At 41.0% G+C, this 25,073-nt stretch overlaps 1 protein-coding gene and 2 long non-coding RNA genes across 8 annotated transcripts in view; 1 reads left to right on the plus strand and 2 right to left on the minus strand.

Moving 5' to 3' along the window:
- Window positions 1-25,073, minus strand: part of LOC111247072 (neuronal calcium sensor 1-like) — a 76,254-nt gene that overhangs the window by 14,499 nt on the left and 36,682 nt on the right. For 5 of the 6 annotated variants that reach the window (XR_015328230.1, XR_015328235.1, XR_015328234.1 and 2 more), the window contains 2 exons: window positions 3,742-3,880; window positions 147-290 (listed from right to left, as the gene is read on the minus strand). Coding sequence is in view for 3 of the 6 variants with exons in the window: in XM_086989957.1 (XP_086846083.1) it covers window positions 147-290; window positions 3,742-3,880 (283 nt within the window). In the remaining 3 variants the exon portion in view is untranslated. The remainder of the gene's footprint in view (window positions 1-146; window positions 291-3,741; window positions 3,881-25,073) is intronic. The other variant, XM_086989966.1, reaches the window with a different exon arrangement.
- Window positions 10,278-12,161, minus strand: LOC147758298 (uncharacterized). Its single transcript, XR_015328260.1, has 3 exons — window positions 11,909-12,161; window positions 11,453-11,618; window positions 10,278-11,315 (listed from the first exon to the last, which is right to left on the minus strand). It is a non-coding gene; the product is annotated as an uncharacterized LOC147758298 (long non-coding RNA).
- Window positions 13,438-25,073, plus strand: part of LOC111247114 (uncharacterized) — a 51,298-nt gene continuing 39,662 nt past the window's right edge. The window contains exons 1-2 of the long non-coding RNA XR_002671967.2: window positions 13,438-14,263; window positions 14,389-14,671. This is a non-coding gene — a long non-coding RNA (uncharacterized LOC111247114). The remainder of the gene's footprint in view (window positions 14,264-14,388; window positions 14,672-25,073) is intronic.

Consider the following 25,073-nt stretch of genomic DNA (forward strand, 5'->3'; position numbering starts at 1 on the left):
ATCCATCTCCTTGTTTTTCTGCAACCTGCATCAATGGCACCTTATGACGTATATATGTGATTTACTATATTTATAGAAGTGTTCACACGTGGTAGGAATATCGTTATTTGCTAAGCTAAAGAATATATACCAATGAATTTTACTACCAGATCGATTGAGGCACAATCGTGTGCTTGTTGTGTCGTATTCAATCCATTGTTCGCTCTTTCGATTTGCGCTTCACCGACTGTAGGCCGTAGTAGATGTATTGGACGAGGTAGGCTGCCTGCAGGCCCGCTCGTAGGTAACGTCTGTTTCGCAAACGTTATTCAGTATGACTAAAAGAAAATTATACGTCTTTACAATAACATTGTACCTGTAGCGTAGCGTCCTTTAAAAATTATTTTTTTAGATACTGACATCGCTCATTATATTTGTTGTATAAGTTACTATACTAGTTTTCGCTTAGATTACAATTATATGATGACAATATAACGAGAACGTATTTAAAACAGTACCTGTCGACAAAACACCATTGATATCGTTAAACAGATTGTCTACCTCACTGATTGGTTACCTAGCTGTTGTTTCATACGAGGTCACTTCCAATTCAGGTCGGCTCCTCGCTGACCTCTCAATAGCATACCGTTTTACATAATTTATTAACTGATTAGCCGTTGGATAGTCGTTTTCAGAATTTCACTATTCGTCCTTAATTCGTCATTATACTCTCAACGGATAAGGGTTACCAGGCACGCCACGCCTTTCATAAGCCTTGATCAACAAGCCCCAGAGTTCGAAAGGTACCCGTTCGACCCTGCATTCTAACTTTCTGGGAGCCCGACTTTTTGTCCGCTCAGCAATCCTGCTGTTGACTTCAAATGATTCCTATATCATTAATAGACGCGATCCGTCTGAGCAAACCTTCACGGACCCAGTCAAGCCGAGAAAAGGTCCAGTTGGACTGATCGAGGCTATGGAGGAATCCTTATATACGACGGACGCCCTTCTGGCCGGTTTCCATCTTCATTTTCAAATATAGTACACTATCAAAGTCTTGGTGGTATTAGACGTCGATCGGCGGCGGGGGTTGTCGATACAAGTTTGACGCTTGGCAGATTTGGGTAACGCTCATTCCGAAATGAACTGAGAACGGACGGATCTGTAGGTATCAGTGCAACTTGTCGAGCCTCGTGTAGCATAAAAACACAGTATGATTTTCATGTATGTGTGTCCGTGTGCATAATATATAATTGAAACAAAAAATAATTTGTTCAACTAGCGGATTCTACTCATTTCCATGAAGGTCTGCTAATAGGTTTACAGACCAAATCGATAACATAAACATATACATTCAACTATAAACCCTAACTTAACTGTTGCCGTGTTTGGTAATCAACGAGATAAGGCTAATTAATTCAAATGCTAAGATAGCCCGCATCGTTTGTATTTGGTTCTATCAACTGCCAGCGTATTCTCCTTACGGTAGATGAGTAGTGTATCCGATTCCTCAATAAATATATAGAAACAGAAGTTAACGCCGATCTCTAGAACAGATCCGTTTTGATAATGGCAAAAGGGAGAATTTATCGAGTGCGAAGGTGGGAACATAGGTTAAAGAGCTAAAACTTCATAAAGAGAAAAAAGTAGTGAAACCTAGGCGGGGATGGATTTCATGTGGATAAAGAACTAAATAACTATAACCAAGCCATCCCTGCAATGTAGTTATTTTCGTGTTATTCATAAAGCAATGCTGAAAACATTTCGGAAATTCCCAGATCTCGGATATTTAAACGAACTTTTATGATATAGAAGTTAGGTCAGGTCAGTTCCAAGTTAACAAAATAACGTGGATTTTCGTAAGTGGTAAGGCGTAAATCCACCAATCAGTTCGGCTGTAGCTTCAAATGAGGATCCACGGAGGTCTTTCGTCGACCGTTAATAGTTTTCCTAATCACCCTGTACGCTGTAATTAATCAACATAACGCTGACTTGTAATGGACGGTACTGGGTCTTACGAAAACTTGCAAATGGCTACAAACTATACGTTTTATTTATTTAATTTGGCTCCGTTACTTATGCATATTTTAGTTTGTTGGCCGTAGTCGATATACAACAAAAGGCTAGAGTGGGTGGCTAATTAAATATGATACAGTTACCCACTAATTGAATGTATTTATCGCAAAGCGTATTCGTTCTATTGAAATCTAAGGCGCGAAAGATAGCTTCGCTCTCAAAACTATGGCGGCATTCCGTGTCCAGCCTTACAAAAACATAAACCTGTATATACTATATTAATACATGTTTGTATAATTAGCTTGCTTAATTTTAGAAGTACCAAACTTGAAAGCGGCCAACATGCGTTGGCAAATTTTATTCTATTGTACCTTGGGACACGCAAAACAATTTGAGAACTCTTGTTTACTCTAAGCTTAGTTTTGTCCCTCTTCATTTGGTCATCCATAGGTCATCGGATTCGAAGTTAAACGTAATCAGAAAAAAGTTTGCTGCTACTATAGAGCAAATTTGGCTTCCAGTCCTTATTTTGTAAGCCTCCTGCGCCCTGCGATGGGCAAAATGCAATCAAAAACAGATTAAACAGGCATAACGATTACTATTTTCAGATTGCAGTAACAAATGAGATAACAGTAACAATTCTGTTCACTACTAATATTGAAATAAGGCATCAATGAAAGCACCTGCACTGCGCTACTTTCCGCCATTGAGCTTCAGCGTGAGCCCGCCAACCCCTTATTGGTGACGAGAACATTTGGCGGTAATCACACCATCAATCCAAAAAAACTACATCAGCAACAAAATGACAATCCCAGCAACTGCCTGATCTAGATAAACCTTTCTCGAGGCTTATGCACAAAGCCAATGCGTTCCTAATACTTTGCCTTCGTTAAACATCCCCCTTGTATTTCGTTCTATCTTTGCAAGTAAATGTATGGCACACATGAGTGTTTTGCCGAGAGCGGAATGGAATACCACTGAATGGTAGAAGTTTGGAAGCAATGCGCGATATATAGCAATATCTGATACTAGGGTGCATTAACTACTAGTCGAAAGCAGTAGGAACTAAAGGAGTAGGTAGACCGAGCACTGATCTCTTCGGAGGCAAAATTAAATAAAATCAGAAGGCGAGAAGAGTTCGCTAGCATAATCTGCCTATGGATGAAGTGAATCGAGCTGGCCAAACATGGGGAAAACGAAAGCATTTTATACGTGCGTAGCTATTGCGAGCTTATGATCTCTTCTTTGCTGTGTGCAATATACGAAAATTTGTGATCGTTCAGATTAAAAAAAATTAAATCGGAACGGTATTTGTGGGTGGATGAAACTGAAGATACACAGCTGACCTTGTGAGTGATCAAATTGACGGCTACACTCAACTTACAGCGGGGAAAAAATTAAGTTTTAAGTATTTTGGGTAAAAGCTAACGTCATTTTGAATTTGTCGCCCGAACTGTCACGTGGCGAAGCATAAAGACTGGTTCTGTCTGATAGCAATATGTAAAAGTTAATCGACGCAAATGTCGATATGACGCATCGTCACCTTTGAATTGGACTTTGAAATGCATATACGCTAAAAGTAACACGTTTTTGAGAACGGTAGCTCATAAACAAGCAGTCAGTTTTCTACGGTGAATTTGGAAATTATCAAAAACACTTGTCTCGATAGTTTATAACTGGGTAAATAAAAAACAAAGTTGTTACAGTTCCTCGAGTCTGAGATGTGGGCTGGCGGCTGTAACTTACTTTATCCTCGTCGAACACGTTAAAGATATAATCGACGAATTTCGTTTGATCGCCCGGGGGGAAAAATTGGCCGTAGAGTTTGGCGAATTCGTCTTTCGTCATCTCACCATTTGGACAGTCTTTTACGAACTCCGTATACCTGAAAATAGGGGGAGAAAAACGTGCAAGTGAGAAAATAAGCATAACTTACCTTCAGCTATTTGCTGTGTAAAAAATGATATAATACATTTGAATAGTCTTTTTTGTTTACGAAAATGCCCATTATTATAAATTTACATGGCTTTTAACTAGAAGTAATTTTCGCAATTTACAATCTCAAAAACCTTTTTAGTAACATCAATGACTACCCAACCTATGAAACTCCGTTTATATACATACTTGTTATGATTTGTGAACTTTGTCTTACCAAATTCATTTGAAGTAGAAACAGCTGAAAAGTTCAATGGATCCAATGTGTAGGGGTCTCCAGTGCAAACGATACTATGCCCATGGCAACAATGAACGAAAATACGGTAAGTCAAATACAATGGACATTAGAACAGAATGTGAATCAATAGACATGCCATTTATATCAAACAAGACGTGATCGACACCGTAATGAACAGGTGGCGCACTAGAGCGGGGGTTAGCATTCGATCATTCATCAGGAGGCCATTTTAATTCACCTATGATTGCGATAAGAGGGATGCCGATAAGGCGAGACCACAAAACGGGTATCGCATCTATTGCGATATATGATAATAGGATTGACGTAAGCGGGGTAAGTAAGAAGTCTGCTGTAGGTGCTACAGACGTAAGAAGAATCTGCTTTAACTATAAAGTGATACGATTATTAACTTAATTTAATCAATATTCCCTGTTCGCCAACTTAGTGCTCCTGATAAACAATTGACGAAATTTCTTGTAGGCCAGGTGCATTTTTTTGTTATTTATTGTGGCTTAGGCACCTGAACTGAGTTTATTTTTATTCCTGTCTCTTCAATAATACTTTACACAGGATGAAGAATCTAAATCAATTTTATTTGGAAGACTGTATTTGAACTAAAAAAACAGCTCGGCGAACTTTTTTCGTTTACTAGAAGCATCATTCCCGGCAATTATGGCTATTTATTATAGCTTATTATTCACGGTTACTATATCTTCAGTTTAGGACCTAAGCAACTTATTAGCCATTTCCAATATATTCCTCCTTTAATTTAATAATAGCGGTGCATTAAGCGGTATTTGTAGGCGTATCTCCGTTGAAAAGTCGCTCAAATAAGTTATACACAAAAGGAGTCTAACGAAATCAAATTTTAAGCAGATAGCAGACCGAATAGTTCAAAATAGCCAATAAATACAAAAGGCGCAAATAGTCTTAAAAAGACTAACCACTGGAGCTTAGCCCGACTACTTGATTTTTTAATTATTATTATTATTCTGTTTTCTTTATTATTCTCCTGTTAATATTCTCCTTCTCAAAACGGTCGTTAGTCTCTGTATCAGAAATTTAGATATAATGAAAATGGCTTTTCCAACCATTTTACGTGATTTTAAGCCTTGTAAATTTAAATACTATTGAGAAACTTCCAGTTTGCCTTATGGAAAACTTTCCCATATTTTTCGCAAGTCGCAAGGACAGTGTGGCTTTAACGTGAACTATTTATTTGGGGAAAAAAGCCAGTTTTTGATCTTGATAACACGTTGCCCAGCGCGAAGCGCTTGGATCATAGCTTGTGAAATTACGCTTTTTTTCCCCACTGTGAGGAGTTTGTTGTCTGGCTTTAGAAGTAACTGATTTTTATCTGGTAGCGAACAAACACGTGCTTGTTAGGATAAACAATGCGCCAAGTGTTACCCCAGTTTGAACACATCAGTGGAAGTTGGTAAATTGTAGCTAACACGATACTTGACCTTACCGCATTTTATATGGGAGCAGGCTATATATGGCAAATATGCGCTGATATTTATTAATTTCGTTCAATATTATGCTGCAAGGAATTACAATCCATGTTAAGCATAAAAACATGGAAGTCATTTTAGCCCATTATGGGGTCGGTGGTAGCGGCCTTTATTGCACCCATTACGTTAACAATCGGAATGGTACGATCGTCAGCAAAATCACCTAAATGCTTTCTCCGATACGAGCAGCTTCCTTAGGATAAAAATGTGTGGGGTGGTAAAAATCTTGAGGTTGAATTCCTCGGTGTCAGTGCCCTTATGTCAGAACCTTAGTTGCGCAGACCGGTGTAGGTAGATACAAGATAAATCCACAACGTATTTTCAACCTTCCCTTAGCACAGGTAGTCTTAGCTGTGTAGCATATGTTCGTAAGTCCTCTGTCACAGTTGCTGCTGAGGCTGGCAGTAGTATAATCTATCGAGTGGAGGCCAATCGGACGTATCTGCCTTATGTCTATTCGTGAGTGCCCTCCCACGGGAGCCTCTTTTATTCAGCTATCCTGATATTTATGCACATATAGTAGCTATTGAATGTAAGAAATCTCACTCGATTTTGTCGTTTCTTGTTGAAAGCCGTCTCTTCGACTCGTTATGCTTCTTCTTGGCGAATCAGAAGGATTACACGTAAAAAGTCATACTACCTACTCCTCTCACGTGGAAGTTGTCGTGGTGCAACAACTATTATTATTTCCATTCTTTGTTTCAAACGCTTTCAAACCACTTAACAGAATCAGCTACGCAGGCAACTGCCGCGACAACTGTCATAATCCTAGCTGATCGTTTAATGGGACATTCATTTTCTGGGGGCTTGTCCCTTTTACAACGGGCAATATTAGGCCTGTGTATCAACGACGACGTCTGGGTGCTTACAGGAGAATGGATATCTAACGCAAACAGATCGAAGAGAAGCTACAAAGCCAGTGCTCTTTGGGGAGAGCCCCATCCGATTCTAAATTCATGACTAAGTACATATACATATGCTCAGCATCTGTACCTTGAGGAAGGCAACTGGAGAAACGAAAAGTGCATTAAAAAAATTATCAGATTCAACACTTCATAGGTCAATAATATTAAATCAAACTCATCTTTTTTCGTCATACCCGCGTCTTCTGTTCTGCTATTTGATTAACTGTAGTTTTTCGACCGCCACCAGTATCACCGTCAACAGTCTTGTTTTCCGGACACAGTCAATTCTGCACCTGTGTATCAGCTAGTCTGCGGTCGCGGCAAAGAACTCAGCTGATTCAGGTAAACACAAATGTTTATCAAGGTTCATTCGTTCACCCTCAGTGGACCGAGAAACATCATTCCAATCCATTCATTGTGGCTGGCGGGCAGGATTCAGCCAACGTGAACGAAAGCCTTATATTTTAGTAACGTTGACGAACGCCACGCTGATGTGCTGCTTAGAAAAAGAGGTGGCGGATTAAATTAAAGCCAGTACCCACAATGTTTCACCTTCCACGGATCCTTCTACTTATATATCAATATCTATTTATTCGCCTGGAAATAGATGTTCTAATAATGACCATGTTTATGTCAATAATGTTGGCAGACACCGCCAAAGCTCGGCGACCTTCAGGTCTTTCTCCAATAACCGTTTTTTCTATTTTCTATTCTAGTAGCAATATTGTAGATTACAAAAATCCATAGAGTTAAGCTAAGGTTCCAGTCATAACTTTGATGTTTTTCAAATGTTAATGCGAATGAATGGAAAAATAAACGCGATTTGAGTGGAATGCCAAAATCGTTATTGCTACTGCTATTGCCGTTGTTGGTGCCGCTGTGAGCGCTCGTTAAGATGTTATCGATCCGTGCATTGAATGTCGCTGGCTGGAAGTATCCGGCTAAATTGATAATATGCTTTTCTAGTGGATCTCGCCTGCCAGCCTCGTCCCTCACAAGTCTTCACTGTCTATTTATTACGGGGCATCGAGACCCGCCACCGTGTTCCATCCAACCAGCCAATTCCGCTGATACAGTACTGAAGCAGACCCCAACATCCACGCTGTCAAGCCCACTAAATTACTCGCATTCATTTTTGTGTCTAATTTAAACAAACTGATCTCTATTCGAAACGTTAGGCCGAGAGCTGGCCTAGCTTCTAAACATGGTCGCACCGGGTCCCTAGCCAACACCAGAAGTGAATTTGCTTTTGCCAAATTGCCATCCCTACAGCTGTAATCTGGTGCGTTAAAATAAACCTTTACCGCTATTGTCATTATCGTACAATCAGTCCGGCACTCGACGTATGTCCTCGGTAATTTTGCCATATCCAAACAGAGTTCCTTTCCCCTTTTTTCCCCTACCGGTTCCACTATGACGGCCCTTTGTACGCCCTTTTATAGTCATTTTTATAAATGTGACAATAGCATAACTGGTTGCGGACGTAGCTGATACTCATGGCACAGAAACGAATCCATCTTTGATGTGCTTATACGATCGGTACATAGATTTAAACCAGTTAAGTATGTATTTCGATCTTCTATAGTAGAATATTTGGGGGGTATTGCTACATATAATTAAAATGCATGCGAGCTCTAGTGAACGTTGTGTAACAGGACCTATTGCCCTAACCGTTAGTGCTGCGTTACATAGGAGGTAAGGTGAGGTATAGCAGCGTTGACCAGCTGCTACGCAAAAAAATTAATAGTTCATGTTGTTGGTCACTACCACCTTCAATGACGTTATTAGCGGCAAGGACAGCACTTTCACTGCCTGCGTCGACCAGCAGTGCCCAATCTGCGGCCTCAGTCTCAGTTTCCTGCATACTCGTCCGTTTACTTCGTTTGTTCTGGCCTACTCGAGGGAAGGAGGTCGTTTCATGTGAGGTAGCCAAACGACCCATCCCCCTGAGCGTCTCAGCTTCCAGGAGAGCCCGGTTGTCGAAGAGAACAAGTAATTCTGTGCGCTTGATCCCTGACCTCCCGGCCGGCAACCTAAGAACACCAACCTTCAGCCGTCGCCACGAGCCCCGCTTCCAGCTCCATCGGCCTGATCTCCTGTAAGTCGCTCTTTATCCTTTCTTTCTTCCTTTCCTGGAACCCGTACACATGGGTACGGGTTCTAGGAAGGGCAGATTACTTCAACTTGTAGCTACAAGGAGAAAATCGTCATTTGGCTTGCGATTAGCTTGTCCGTCTTGTTCATATTGATTGACGCCAAATTCAGCTGTGGGTAAATGGCGACAATTCGTCGCTGAATCGTCGTTGGGCCAGCAAACATTAACAGCAGCTGCTGTAATGGTGAAGTCAGTTGCGTCGAAATCTACGTATAAATGGACATCCATCGAAGTGCTCGCTACTGATCATGCAATCCGATTGGCCTTTACAGCGGCCAACCATTTTTCGTGGCCAACAGTCGATTCGGTGGGTACGGACGTGTTTCTGGAATGAAACTTTATCTTTGTCGTGGTTTTAAAGGCGTCTCCATTATAGTCATGCATAATAATATATGATTTGAGCGTTAGACTGATTTTTCGAGGGACGTGAATATCATTTCGTCTCCATAAATACGAGGTTATCATATATATGTGCACAATGATTGTTAACGCGTCATTGTCCATCAGCACTCAACGACAGCGAATTGGTGCCGAGGAAAAAGCCGATTCTCTACATAGTCGAATTCTCTTAAATGCCGCCTGGAACATTTGGCCGAGATTTGAATTTGGCATACTTTACTTTAAACGTAAACACAGATGCTAGACGCTATTGAGAAACAAAGCTAGGATCACTTTTTTTGCGTTTAGGGACTCCATATTGTTTCAACATCAGGCCGCATTCACGCTCCAACGGGTGAGGAGGTTTTGGCGGAGATTTGCAGGACAAGTAGAACTGTAGAGACAGAGTGAACGAACAAGACAGAGAGTGAGGGAAAAACACGACAAACTGAGCCAAAACATAGCTCAAAGGCGCGTGCCTGTGAGCTATGTACTTCTTGCATTTATTACGTATTATAATGAGGTGCAATGTTGCACAGCCTGTCTTTTGCCGCCTATGATAAGGTTGTTGTTTCACGTAAGCATTCATACTGACCGCTATGAGCACACCGTCGTTCACCTAGGTTATAATAATCGCCGTCGGGGAGCACAGATCCCCCAAATTCGGTCAGATCGAGGGCATCGAGATCCAGGTACGGCAATGGTGGGAGATAATGAAGGTGCCTCAAACTGGCAAATTATACTGCCTCTCTGGAACTGAATATATAGGGCACCATTTTACCGTTGCATCATAGTCGACAATTTATTCAGCCGCCTTCAATTCCATTAGGGAAGCTACATGGACAATAGGATAGCCGATCCAATCAGGAAATCAACAAAAAAGGTTTATTAAAAAATGTACCGGTGATACGGTGAAATTATGCAAACTGATTCAATGTTACTGTATATCGGTGCAGAAAGAACTAAAAGAACGTCTGGTATTTTTATAGCAAAATCTTTATAGAGTAATTAAGTTGGGTGAAATGCTTTCGCCTTTAAAATTCTCATATTGAATAATTCGTCCATCTTCGGAGTAAAAATATATAACAAACATTCAGGAGTAATCAAATTTCGTTAAAAGTTCAGTATCTAAAGTTTTTTTTTTATTTAACGCCAATGATTTTTGCACTAGGAAAAAAACCTACAACCCTGCTCTATTTCGGAGTCGCCCATGTTGACAGTAGTCCTTATATGCGAATCACATCGTATTGCTCGCCCCCACCAATATTGTTGGCTTCTCCTCTTCTCCGTAGTGAATGGGTCTCAGCGGGTGTCTTTGTTCATTTTGAATTTATCCAATTGCGTCTAGGGTATTTTCTAATGTGAAGTAAGGAATAGACAGTTCTACCCTTCGAAAAGGTCAACCCAAACATAGATCGATGCTCACAGAGACTAGGAAGGAGATTGGATCCGCTGAGCCGCTGACATTTGACAGTCTTCATTTATAGTCACCGCATTTTTTTACTCTGTGACGTCCTCGTCTGTAACTCGAGTCCCTTCTAGACATAGTGACATGCAGACCGATCCAATGGAGCCCATTCTTTCGTAGTACCTGTAGACAGTACCTAAGGCCAAGATTACTTCCACAGCTAAATTGAGCTTCCTAGCTTCTAGAAACCCTACGGCGTTTTGGGTCCTTGTGGAGCACATAAGTATATGGCATTGGAGGGGGGTAAGACAGCTGCCTTGAAGTCTTTGGGACGCCGCTGAAGTGGTTTGCATACGTAAGGGATATTTTTCATCATTTGACGCAACTAGCATCAATTGCCACGTTCGCGGTCTCTTTCTGTGTCTCTACCTCCGGTATTGCCAATAAGCATTTCATAAGACGTCTGGCTGCCAACACGAAACAAGATGCGTCTATTTCCGGGTTCGAGTCTACGCCAGATTCTCTGATTGTCCATAGGCTCTCGACCAGCAGGAACAAATATGAGGCCTAAAAAAATAGATTTTGCGGCGACATTGTTGACCACTGGTAGCTAACGGGCCAGCGAAACGGGCACATTGTTTCGATCTAACACACACACACATCATAAGGCTCACTACTATTGACACGGTGACACGAGGCAATCCGCCATTGTCAAGACCAACGGCGTGTTAGTCTCTTGAGCTAATCAGTCCGTTGATATTGGGCAGCGCATCGTACGTATATCGAACTAAACGGGGAAGTATTGGAATAACAAGTCTGTTAATACTTCTCAATTAGTTAGTAATGTTAGTAACAGATACTTTAGGTTTATACTTCTATATTTTATATACCTACTGAATTTAATTTAAAATTTACATTACGTACATTTACACTACATACGATGATTCACAGCTATTAATATTGGTTTGACTGAATAGCGCATTCAAATTTTAGACGACGATTGTCAAACACGGGAAAGATACCGCATCGTGAGGCGCCACGCCTTTAAATTCACCTCGTGGCTCGACTCCAGTGAAGCAGGCCGTTTTTACTTGTAAACAAACGAATGAGATCGCCACACACATGAAGTTCAATTAGGACCATAGACAAAGGTACGGGCTTCATATGCATTCTGTTAAATCGGCCACCGACCCTATTTCGAGAGTAATGTGACACATAATCTATTGAAGGCACACATATCTATTCAATATATGACACATATCTATTCAAGTCGCTGAACACTGAAAGTTTGCTATGACGAGAAAAACAGCTGGCTGCCGTTTACCTCGTATTATAAGGACCATTCTAACATGTTCCAAAATATATAACTTGGCTATTTACTTTTTCATCTTTGCGTTATGTCATGTCCCCTATCGAGTCCCCAGTTCGGCCGTGTCGTTCAAGCACCCTTACGATTTCCTGACTTGAAAAAAATATGAACAGCTCGGCCTGTTCATGTTCAGCCCTCGGCCCACGGAACGTATCCCATAGTTGACATGCGCATATATCTCTATTGCGCATCTTGCAACCCCGCTGTTCCACGCAATAAATCATCTGCAGCGTTCCTGGCACCGACACAACAACGTCGATTGAGTACTCCCCACAATGACTGTCATCGGCTCACATAACAGCTTCAATTTTACATGGTACAGATGTTTTTAGAGGCATAAAGAGCCAAATGTGCTCGCTTCCTGCTGTTTTCATCAATATCGTCGTACTGTTCTCTTCAGAAATGACAAATCTATCTCGATTTTCGTTCCCTTTTCCGCTTCAAATCACCCCTTGAGGAGAGACGAAGAACGGCTTTGTAACCTCGAAGAAAGGTGACGTACGCTAGCTAGACGAAAGTCCTGCTACGTTAGTTAACGGTAGAAGGGCTCCTGACATTACGCTGGAGTCGTTCAAGCGAAGTGGGGTTATAGCTAGTGGTCTGGGTAAAGGTGTCTCGCCCTTGATTATTGTGATTCATTGCTCTTTACTGTTGGCGCCAAGCCATAATGATGTTTTGCTTTCGACGGACTTTAGTAGTTGTAATAAGCGAGCACGTGGAAGAAAAATGACAACGAGGATATTGGAGGTTCCGTTGTATGAAGGTTTGGCAACTGGGAAAAAATCAGGTACACAAGATGATTTTTGGCCACAGGCCACAACCTATTAAAGGGAAAGTAATATAAGTGAATCGAAAAAAAATGGGTGCATGTTACGACCAAGTTCTTTGGTGGTGAGTGCCGAAATCAGATACGTATCATAAATTTGTTCGGATGAACACTTCTGAGTAAAATGGACCGAGGCTTAAAAAATTTAAGTTTTTCTATTAACCTAAGTATTGTTTTTAGAAGCAGATATTACTCCATAAGGTAAATAGCGGTGTACTATAGTAAAAAAACAAAGATTTTATACGTATTGTCTCCATAATTCGATATTAAGGAAGTATAGTAAACTTCTTAGTCTGCCATACTACTTAAGCGCTAAATGGGAAACGTCGTTAGTTCAAATTGTTATTACCTGTATATACATAATACATGCATCATTACGGTGGAATAGTATTGCCAGTTACTGGTTAATTTCCATCACGTATCGATCCCAATAATAGCACACCACTCCTTTGTCTTTAGCCATCCCTGATGCTGTTCATTCTTCACCTTATTTCAATCTACAGGTTAGTTGCAGTTCTTCTCGTTTCGTCGTTCACATTCTTCAGTTGAAGTTGTTACGTGCGTCAATCTTCCTTACGTACTACGAAACGCAGACTTAACGTTCATTCTATAAGTCATTAGGCAGCGTCGATTGGTTATCGAAGTTAAAACACATCGTCGAATGTATTTAATTCATTGGAAATATTGATTTCAACGCTTCGCTTAGCTGATAATTACTCAGCATGTCATCTAAGCGGAGCCACAAATACTCCTTTGCACACCGTTGGCGTTATATTAATACGCACTAAGATAGGCATCGCGCATATAACACATTACTTCAGACACGTTACAACTCATGGATCCATAAATAGGAGATTGGCCCTACGTTTCCACCTTATATCCTTTCATGCAGCATCAAAGTCAGACGCCCAGATCAGCGTCTCCAGCAGCGAGTGGTAGCAGAAGGATGGACGAGAACTGGTTAGACTGGACGGTTCTATTGGTTGATACCTAGCCCGCTCGAAGTTCTCAGAAGGCCCTTTAATTAGTAAATAGCGCGAAATGGGAGATATGGTGCGCGATCCGATACACAAGATGCATAATATAAATAATTTTAAATTCTGCCGCCTCTCACCAAGTTGCGAGCGCCAGGTAGTGATACTATTTTTAGCATACGGCAAGTCGTCGAGGGTAAGCTATTTCACTGACCGGGCGGCTCAGAAATTCAGCGGTGTACAGTGAAACGCAGATCAGTCAAAAAAATTTACCCGCAACGAGCATTTTCCTTTCGATAATCTCTAAGTTATAGCCAACTCCATTATAGTTATAGCCATTGCTTGATTTCGCGAGGCGGTAGTTAGGTGTCTATATGAATGCGCAGAGGTACCAATACAGTGTTGAAACAAATGCAGTCGGAGAAAGATAAGACAAATAGAAGCTAATCCAGCTTCATATAACCTTATCATAGGACAACGGCGCTGCATTAGGGTTTCTCTCGTGCCGCCGGGCACTAGTTATACGTCTGTTTCGTTCACGCACATGATCAAAGTCGCAAACAAAGGTAAGGCTTTTCATCAATTTGTGTTTATTCTTTATTTACTTGTTGTCTTCGACTTTCGGCAAGTGTTTTTCAGATGAACTGTAAAAAAATTTATACGTGAAAGTACCGTTTGCGCTAATCAACAGGATATGTACATATACATATAAGCTGATGCACAAAAACGTCGGGGATTCGTTGTGGATGTTTTAAAGTAGTCTGAATCGCTCCTAATTCTTCTCGTTTGTGTGCGTTGAACGGGAGCTTCAATGCAGCAGCTTTCGGTACGCATTGAGGATATATGAGATCATGAGGACTTATAGTATCCTCATCGGCTAGAACTGTCTTCCTGCCTAGCTCGAAAATATACGCCGACCGATGCCGAAAATGAACGACCGAATGATGTGGTCCACACTTCTTCATATACGAGAGGTATACTCATGTTGTACAATATATGGCTACCTATGGAAGTTAAGTATAGTCCTAGAGTTCTCGTCAAGGAATCTTCCTGTCTCGATTTTTTATTCTTTTCTGCAGTGAATTGCTAGAAAGAATTATTGTACTATATATATGAGAAAGTCTACGATCTTAGCTAGAGGTTTCCGTTACACACATAACTGATTTCGCATCTGTAATGTAATCCGTTTTATATTCATCGAGATCTCGACTAGAGGTGTCCTGTAGCATGGTCTTGGCCTTTATAGTTACTGCTCCAATGTAAAAGAAAAGCAACTTTTTACGACTTCGAATACGAACGAAGGAAATCTGCCTATTGATCTATTCATTCCCCTCTCGTGCTATTTTTTTCGTCACTATTAATTCTATTGTAAGTTCGATTGTATGCCAACATCTGTTCTTCGAACTTGCATCCATACCTACAGAGCTGTTTGACCTGCCTAGCAAATTGCGCTCGCGAAGTGCAAGCATTGAGCCTCCTTTTATCAGGCTTATTTTTCATGCATTAGTTCCCTTACAAGGTTTACGAACGGCCTTATCATGTATGTTTACTGTCGTTACTATATTTATTAACACAGACAGATTACAGCTTACTGCACTAGTTTATTGGCCAGATTGCTTGACTGATGGGGCACCAACTGAGTACACAACAACGAGCGCCTGTTATTAAAAAAAAAAAAAAAAAAACATATCCTGTACAAATACGCGTATTTAGGCTAGCTGACAAGTGCGATGTACTTCACATAGTCAACCAATTTCGTATCATTAGAGAGGCAACAAGCGCAGGCTTGAGCGCCCGAAAAACTATGAAACAATAATACAACAATAACAACAACAATAACAACAACAATAACAAAGTGTGGGTCAGTGCTACTTTTTGTTTAGCCAAGGAACCTTTCGAACGAATATAAATAAATGCGTATAATCTATTTTTATGGCAATGTACGCTGCGTTTATTTAGCTAGCTCAAAACCACTGGAGTTCATATCGGCTTCACCAGAAACGTTCGCAGCCAGCCAGCGAATCCGCTCTTTGCGGGGGTTCATTTCATCGACACTAAAATACCTACCCAGAAAACCATGCTTTGTGGGTAGGTATTTTGGTTGTTGGCTATGAAACGCCTAGCAACCAACGGCATAGTGGCCATACCTATGCATATATACTCGTCGTGCTAGGAGCTAAACAACCGTATGAATTGATCGTACGCTGCTGCTAGTGCTGCCGCTATTTGCTTTTTGACATTGTGTAAATAGGTCCTGGATTTGCCCAGGGCATTATGACGGCCTTAGGGCCCAGCAGACACGAAACTCTACGGTTGAACGTTATCAACGCTCCATAATGGCGTATATAAGAGAAAAATTAATAGAAATTCAAGGCAAGAGGGATTGAAATCACCCAAGTAGAGGCCAACACGGTCTGTAAGGATTTTAGTTTTTAAACTATCCAACTGTGTACGACATTGTTGTATTATACAAAAGCCAGGACACTGGGCGACCTGCAAGAAGGACACGACATTAAAAGCTTGTGTGACTGCGACGAACTACTATCCGAATTGTATAAGGCTAGTTGAAGCTGTATGGACGCTGCGTCGTCACACAGACTTCCAGTGTCTTTTTAGCAAGAAAAGGCTGTCACCTTATTCGAAGGCGACGTAGAGCAAGCATTAGCATAAGGACCTTGTCGTCCTACAATTGCGGAAGCTAATCGAAAGTAGTTTCCGAAGTTGTAGGCAAAGTAGCTAATGGTGTCTATAGGCTGGTCGGTGCGACAGCACAATGTAGGAACGAGTCACAGTGGTTTTTCTTCGACGGGACTAACTAAAAAAAAAATATATATATATATACATGTATATACATATATCGCTCGCAAATAGCGTTCGATTTTTTATAGCTTAACGCTCGTTAATTCGCATTTACTAAATTATTTTCTCAATTTGTTTCGTGCTGAGAGTCCGTAAGCAGTGGTTAACGGCGATGCTGAACGTAATACTCGAAACATTTATTTATTTAGACCTTAATCTGAGTTCTACAGCAAGTCACTTCTTAGAAAAAACATGCGGCAGATATGCATAATATTGACACAAACTGTCCTACTTTTTCTGTAGATACAAAAAAGCAAGTTGAATTCCGGTTAAAGATAGCAATACTTTTGGATCTTTTACTGGAGATCGAATCTTATTTTACCAAAGTTCTAGAGAAAATCTTTTCTCTATTCTCTTTTCAGAATTTCTTCAATCTAGAGGAATGTTTAATACACATTTCTCTAGCACACGTTCTTACTCAAGAGTCATTAAAGCACTTCTATTCTATCATTCGACAGAAAAACCTTAACACTAGTGGGCCTCCTTTCTTAAAAGAAACAAGAAACATCTCTGTGTTACTTGTTTTTGCGTTCAGCCATCTGCTTTGACGTCTCGCAGGTTAAATACCTCGAGCGTTATCTATGTCCAGCAGCCTCGCGTACCTGTCTACTTTCGCTTAAACTAATTTGTCGTGGGGGCCTAGCCCCAACAACCACATCATGGACGTTTTGTTCCCTTTTCGAACTGCCGGTTATGGCCCGTATTACTAAACGATAGGACGTGACACTCTACAGGACCAAGCTTTCGTACAAATGAAACAAAGTAACGGGAACCCAAGCCGACAAGGTCCATTCCAGCAAAAGCGGCAGCGTGACATAGAATAGCACGGGACATAGTCTGCCATGCGTGTATTGCGCCTAATTGGATCTTGATTTTGCTACACGTATGTCTACTGTTTCTAGATGTTATTAGTACATCTATCCATACATATAAACAGCAATAATGATAATAAAAGAACTTGATGCCTATACGGGTGGCAGACTCCAATCGACGCAGCTTGCATGCTGGCGTTGGTTACTCTATCTATTTGTTGTCCCGTACCTACTTCATGGAGCTGAATGTTGATTCGCTATGACGGATAGCTCGCGGACACATTGTAGCACTCAGGGTTGTCTATGCTAAATGAGAAGGCAGTGTCCCGTCTTTTCGAATCATCAAATATGGCTGCAACTAACGAAAAACATCACATCCATTTTTAGCTTTCTCAGCTTCCTCATTGTGTGCACGTTTGACACTATTTTGATTTCTTGCATTTGAAATTCGATTTCATTTGGACGACAGAGCGCTTTGCTCTAACCTAGCCTTGTATCGAACGACATAAAATCAGAAATATTGCGTTGTTATCGGAATCCGTCAGCGCTGTATTATTCGGTAGACTGCTTCCTCTTCTCAGGCTCGTAGGGACAACTGCAGCGTCTGAATATCTCTGACATTCCAAATAACCATGCAGGGGTGAACGTTGTAATACAGATATCACTTCCGGGAACAGCGCCTGGATATATACTATGGCTGAGAACCTGCCCTGAACGAGACCCGTATAGGCTTTTCGGCTTGCTTCGACTCAACGTAAAATTATCGGTTCTAAAAGGGGAGCGCAAACAAAAGAAACGTTTGTCGGCTTGTTATTGGTCGATGGTGGAATAGCGTCCGAGCTAGAGCTCGATAAAGGGCGACAAAGTCAGGGGCTAAAATCAGCAGACGGAGTATTATTGCCAGCACTATGCCGTTACCAAATTTATTTGCGCTCAAAGCCTTGCTTTGTTTGGCGCATTTGCGTCCCGTAATTCTGTTTGGGCATGCCTGGCTCACGTCGACAACACGGCGTCTGCTTCGTGTTTGACAGGGCAGAAGGTGGCAGCTGCAAGGGTGTGGCGAAGAGCGGATTAAAGTAAGTTCCGAGTATCGTAAGGCTACGAATCCAGCAGAACCTGCGCACGTTATACAAGTGCCGATAACGATTTATGCCGCGCTAATCTTTGAATAGCTGTTTCGATGCAGGCCCTTTTTTCAGTGTGAAGGAGAAACCCATGGGGGCCACGTCGAGCGGGTATCTTTAAGATAAACCAACGAAAATTAGCTTCCGATGTGGAGACTATTTATGAAGTTGGAGATATTGGGTTGCATCAAACAATATAATAGACAAGCACAGGACAAATAGCACTATAAGAAGTACAGGAGGCGGAAAATATCACCGACACCACATGACTCATTCTTTAGAACTTCTCTAATGTAATTTTTGAGTATAGCTTTCAGCTATAGAATATATCTCGTACAGATCACACCAGCATTTGATAGTTCTCTGGGTCTCAGAACAATTGCAGCCGGGTAACTGTGAAAGTATAACTTTTGCGATAAATACATGCTTTATGCGCAGCTGAGTATCACCCGAACCATACTCACTGTTACTGGAATGGGTTGAGCAAATAAATTGAATAGGGCAACTAAATTGTTGGAACATTTCTATAGGAGAACTAGATAACTGCAATAGGACAATGAGTGGCAGGCCGGCTGGATGGCCTGAGCCGGTCAAAGCAAGTTTCGGTCTATACTCGGATTATTGTTTATGGCCAGTGGCTGACATCAACAAAAAAAAACCTATAAAAGCGGCGGCAGCAGCAGCAGCATGAACACAGGGCGAGTGATCCTAGAAATTTGTTTTTTTTTTTAATTCCTCGTCATTTCCACTATCGCAGAGCATACACAGAAAACGTTATCGTAACAATCGAACACTACTAGCACAACGATACCATGTTGCGAAAAACGACAGTCATCTAAGGAATGATTGGTTCCTTTTTAGGCCTGTTGTTGAGCGCGAATGGTTGATGAATCTGACAGACGCTAATGCTGAAGACATTTTGATCACGATCCTTGTTGTGGCCTGACATTGACGATACAGTCACTGATGAGTCACTGTCCTCCCGCCAGCTCCTTTGGCCTAGGTAAGCCACCGAAAACGATGAATAGCAAGATGGCAAGCGGTAGGGCTCTTTCACCCGGCGCCAGGGCTTTCTGTGTTATACATGGGGTATTGTTTCGCTACGACATTAAGTAAAGGAACAATAGCGAATAGGCAAACTTTGGCAATAGGAAATTTGACGTTCCGAAGAAACGAAACTTGTCGACGTAAATCGTCAGAAGAGCACTTCTCCTCAATTCGAATTTTAAGCAATGTTAAAAAAAAGAAGTATTACTATTAATTTTAAGTATTTCTTCTTTTAGAAAATTGTTGTTTTTGTCACCCATTTCGAATTTATAATAGCTTATTTATAATGGAATGAAAAGTGACTGAGATATTGTTGAAAATCTATAATCATAATAATTAGGCATACTTCGAATAAATAATAAAAGGGTATTAGTAGCTTTTGTACTAAACCGTGTCTAACTTCACAACGATGATCTTCGTATATGTACCTTTATCTGGCGTATCGTGCTTCCATAAAATGTTTATTGTAATGCTTACGATATAGTCTGGGGTGGGACTTCTGAAGAAATAATAGAAAAACCCCTAAGTCGTTTAAAATGATACAAGTCAAGCTAATCATGGCTTTCGTTGACTAACAAAGTTCACTTTTGAGGCCCCCTCCCTGTAAGAATTCACAGCTTATCTGAGTATCGGATAGTAACCAATGTTTTAGATGTGCCGTTCGGAAAGATACCGACGGGCCTTGTGATTGAGTAGACTCTCAGTCTTAGATCTAGTAGAGCCGTTAAGAATAACAGGAAACGAGACTTAGTTATTCCTAAATGTCTTTGCCTAACATAGTTGCCCAAAATAAGTAGCCGCTATAGTGTAAATCAGCCCTTCATTTTGATACGTTAAAAATTCAAACAGCTTGATTTAGTATACAACAAAGGTCAAGGACTACTGGAACTGCACTCCTTTAGCTCAGCCTGTGTATCCTGACTGTCGGCTTTTATGCAGGAAGATGTGTGACCTTATATTTTAAAATATATAGAACGTATATTTCAAAAAAACAGATAAGGGACCTTTGTGCTTCACTACCAGTTAACATGTTCAATGATACATATCACAATCCTATCTATGCTACAAATATTTATTCTTCTATACAAATATTTATTCTTAGTTTTAATAAAAACCTTCTCAAAGTTGGCGTTGCTTACTTATAGTTTTATGTTTTAGTATAATTTGACTGGCTAAAGCATCTATTAACCCGACGCCATGTTTTTAACTGCAAGTTAACATTATAATTATGGCGTCGGTTTTTTCCTAATTCGACGGCAATCTTTTATGCGGTTTAGCTTATCTATATGGACATTTTATGATTGCCTTTACTCGTAGGCCTTCAAAGTTAGCCAAGCGCATTTAATTCCGTATAGTGTACGCCTTTTGACAAAATTAAAAGCAACATAAAAGCAAACTTCACAAACGTTAACATGTGAATGATTCTATGGCATGCTACATGAGAATGTGACTTTTTTTTATGTCTAGGACCCAAATCAGGAACATGAAAGGAGGCACTAGGTAGGCTAGGCCACTCTAAGTAAGCATGTACAGTATATACTTTTCGGTACATTGACCTACTGTAGCTAATTTTCAGACAAAGAGGGAAAACCTTTATATAACTTTACCTTTAACTGACACGATAAATCGCTAGCGTTCAGCTTTTTTTTGCATTCGCAAAGGCATTCGGCAAAGCTATCGGAATGCATCGCGTAGTTTCTAGCTGATTATCTATTATATTATAATACATAAAGCATTTTTATGTATACACTGCAATATATATATATATATAGGTATATATATATGTCGGCCAATATCGTCATAATTAGAACTTTTAAGCTTTACAAGTATAGGCTTTCTCTATTGGATCCATTTATTTTTCAAGCTTCTGTAAGCCTAAAGAGATCCGTAGAGAGAAGAGGCCTGGGGGATGCAACGCTGTTTATGGAAGTCGTTTTACTTGAGACGAAAACTTTTATTCCTTGTCGAGTTAAGCTTTGTAGCATCTCAAAGCACCAACGGCGGTTGGCAGGCGTCTACTTACCCCCGAACAGCGGACAATCCAGAAATTTATTGAGCTAATATTTACGATAACTATGTGGGCGCAACATAAGGGCCGCTAGACCCACACGATGCGACGTCGCATATAGCTTTTGCCATCCATTAATAGGATGACTTTCTTCATTTGTCAGGCAGTGGACGGAGCAGGTACGATAAAGGTGTTTGTTCAAATCGGGCCTTAATACCGGTAGATCACTTTGCAGAGTGGCCTTACAACGTTAATAACAATGCTTAGTTTGTTTACTTATTGTAGAGGCCAACATTGGTTTTGTTCTTTGAACAGCCGCTGAACTTTGCCACCAACCTACCATTTTAAGAAGCACGATCAATGAAGTTGATAAAGCTTTCGTTGACTATTTTTGTTCGTAACTCCGTACAGGTGGGACAGATAGGACCGTCGGCTGCTCGGAGAAGTTGCACAACATAAACAAATTCCTGCTAATCTCCATTGGTGCTTTAAGGTGACACAAAGCTTGGCTCAACAAGGAATGAAAGTTTTTGTCTCAAGTAAAGCGACTTCCATAAATAGCGCTGTATCCGCTTATTTCTCCCTACGAATCTCTTTTGGATTACAGTAGCTTGAAGAATGAAAAATGGCCGAGAGAGTTTTAAGAAAGCAATCTAAGTAAGCATAACTTTTCAGCTGAGTATCTATAGAACTTCGAAAGGGTCAATTATATGGTTCAATACCAATTCAAAGCTATTCACTCTTAGCTTGTCGATAGCTGTATTCATTTATGAGACTTTGTCTAGGTAATTTTCTTTTCTACGGTAGTTTTCCTTGTCCACCGCACGCTCGAAGTAGAATTAACCTGGACTCAGAGTCGGAAAAAGGGACGGAATGAAATTCAGTGTTGGTCAGTGATACGCTCTCTCATTTGAGCAGCATCAGTCGTCTCAAACCCACGCAGAGCATGAGTCTGAGACGACTGATTACGTAGTTTTTGCTCTCCAAGTTCTAATTATATAGGTTTGTCATACTTTTATCCTATTCTTGAGTGACTTCTATTGCAGCATTTTAAGTTCCAAACTTCAAATCGATATAAAACTAAGTACCCAATTTAATCGATCACCGCCAAATTGACCCATAAGAATTGCACCTAGCGGCACCATAGTCGCGCAATGGAGGGCTTACATCGGGCAATAGTTCTCGTCAGGCAGCGTCAGCGAAATTCGAAAACGTCTCTCTAGTGTGCCCCGAATTTTCCCGCCCAACTGTTGTCCTATAGGACGGACTTCGATTACAGATTTGATTCAAGGCCTTTATGAAGTTGCGATACAAAACAATGTCTGTGTGAGCCCCCCCAGCTATGTATGCTAAACGATAAGTGTGAACAAATCAAACTCGATATTAGCGAATAACGTAGAGGAGTCTGTAGCTTGCAAAAATATTGACCGTGCAAAGGATAAGAATCAAATCGGGGGCAGGATGCAAGGCACCTTTAACAAGGTGAGCGATCACTTTGTAAAGCTTTATATTGGGATAGCGTGGGTCTAGTAATCAGATCGCTTGCGTCAGTTAGCGTTCGAATGGACCTTTCTCATTTAACTGCTTCAGCGATCAAAAGCGCATCGTCTGCTACACCTCGATCTGCTTGCTTCTTTAAAATGGCGAGGACAACATGTATCTACTGAATAATGAATTATGACTAGCATCATTGCGTTACGGGAGAAGAGCCAGCCTTTGAAACAGATCAAGTGGCGGCATAAAGTTTACGATAAGCTTGACAACGTTATCCGCCCAACTTCAAGATAAAACTGCCGTAAAAAGCGCCAAGTTCGCATGCGACTCTATCTATAATATATCAAAACAAAGAATCGTCCTGATAATCTTTGCTTTACACCGCCTTCAATATACAGAGGGTGAAGAAAGCGTTTTTTCAACAGTCTGAGAAGGAGTGCAAGAAGTTCCTCTTTCAAATAGCTCAGAGACCTTTGCTTCATCATGTTATGCTATGGCACGCGTGTATGTGCCAGCGACCGTCCTATAAGCCTGCAGGACAAATTGAAGCAGTGGAGGGCCTTTACCTTACAGCATCATATGTTATAAAGAGTCTACGAAAGAGGTCTACGAAACCTGAATCGGTTCGACAAACATTGGGTGTCGGTACCGTTGGCGGCGCACTCGTATATTTCAGATACCGAATCCGTCTTGGCCTGTTCAGCGGTCTCCCCAATACCCCCCGCGCCCCTGCGCATATGCTCTTCGTAACAACCTCAAGCAACTATTTGTGTTAAGGTCAAAGAATCGATAAAAGCAAAGTGCGTACGATTCGATATGTGTCCGAATATCACTTTGGGTGGCAGAAATATTGCTGATGTTTTTATTCAGTGTCGACAACGTCGTATAAAAGGATAGCGTGTCACTTCAATTTGTTATCGCTGTTTGTCGTGACTTCGGCGACATGATACGCATACGCCTTTAGTCCTTCACTGGTATCAAACACGAGTTGCATATCCATTGTATTACTGAAGTTGGCAACAAGGGAAATATCGGCGGTTTTAACACATTGTTTATGATACGATAAAGGGTGGCAAAGCATCTGCACATTCGTACGTGCTCATTTGACGTCTTCTATTGTATATTTTGTCCTTGTATATCTCTAAAAATAGATAGCATGAGGGCAACGAGTCTCCCAATTCAAATAGTAAATGCAAGGTTCCAGAACAGCCATATTTTCTTTCTATTTCGAAAAAGTTTACATATTTATCCATACATACATGTCATAGAATATATTAGCTTATTTCATTGCTAATGATACGACTAATATAGACGATAGCTTGACTTTTCGTTAGATAACTGCTTTTTACGTGGTGCTTTTTGAACATTGTCGTAGATTAGATCGTCCCGTTTGCGGATACTGTTGAAATGTCTCATCTAGACCGATATGGTCATTTAGACCAGGTTGACCTGCATAGCATACAGTGACCGAACCGGTTAAGGTCCCACCTGTCTAAAGACATTATTTTGACGCGCGATCTGCAAAAGCTACACATACCGCGGTTCTACTACTATATCGTTAGTACGGATTCTAAGATGACGAGAAGATCGGGCGGCCTCTTTCGTCGTTCAGCCATGAAGTAACGAAATCGTTACATGCTAACTTACTAAGCAACATTTCTGAACCCGCTTCAACTCCCTATCGCGTTATTTTTCTGTCTGTCGGCTTCAAATGCAAAGCGAAACATGACAAATCCTCGGTTCGTTATGTGGGAGTACTTGACCTTCACGGAGTCACCGCTATACTTTCTAGCGCTGTGGTGTCTTCGGCAATGTTGCCGACACCCTAACCGTCTTACTTCGGCCCCCATATGACAGCTCATAACCTAAAACATCTGAGATGTCGACTCCACGATCTAGACTAAGAGCAAGGGTTGTTACGCCATTAATCGTAGTTGCGTGCTGCAGCTATGGGGTAATGTATTTGGGGAGAATGGAACGTGTCCCATTGTGCTTGCCGTCAAATGGCCAATTCCACTTATAGCGAAATAGC

The sequence above is a fragment of the Varroa destructor genome, unplaced genomic scaffold, assembly GCF_002443255.2.
Source record: "Varroa destructor unplaced genomic scaffold, Vdes_3.0 BEIS01000001.1, whole genome shotgun sequence".
Classification (NCBI taxonomy): Eukaryota; Metazoa; Arthropoda; class Arachnida; order Mesostigmata; family Varroidae; genus Varroa; species Varroa destructor.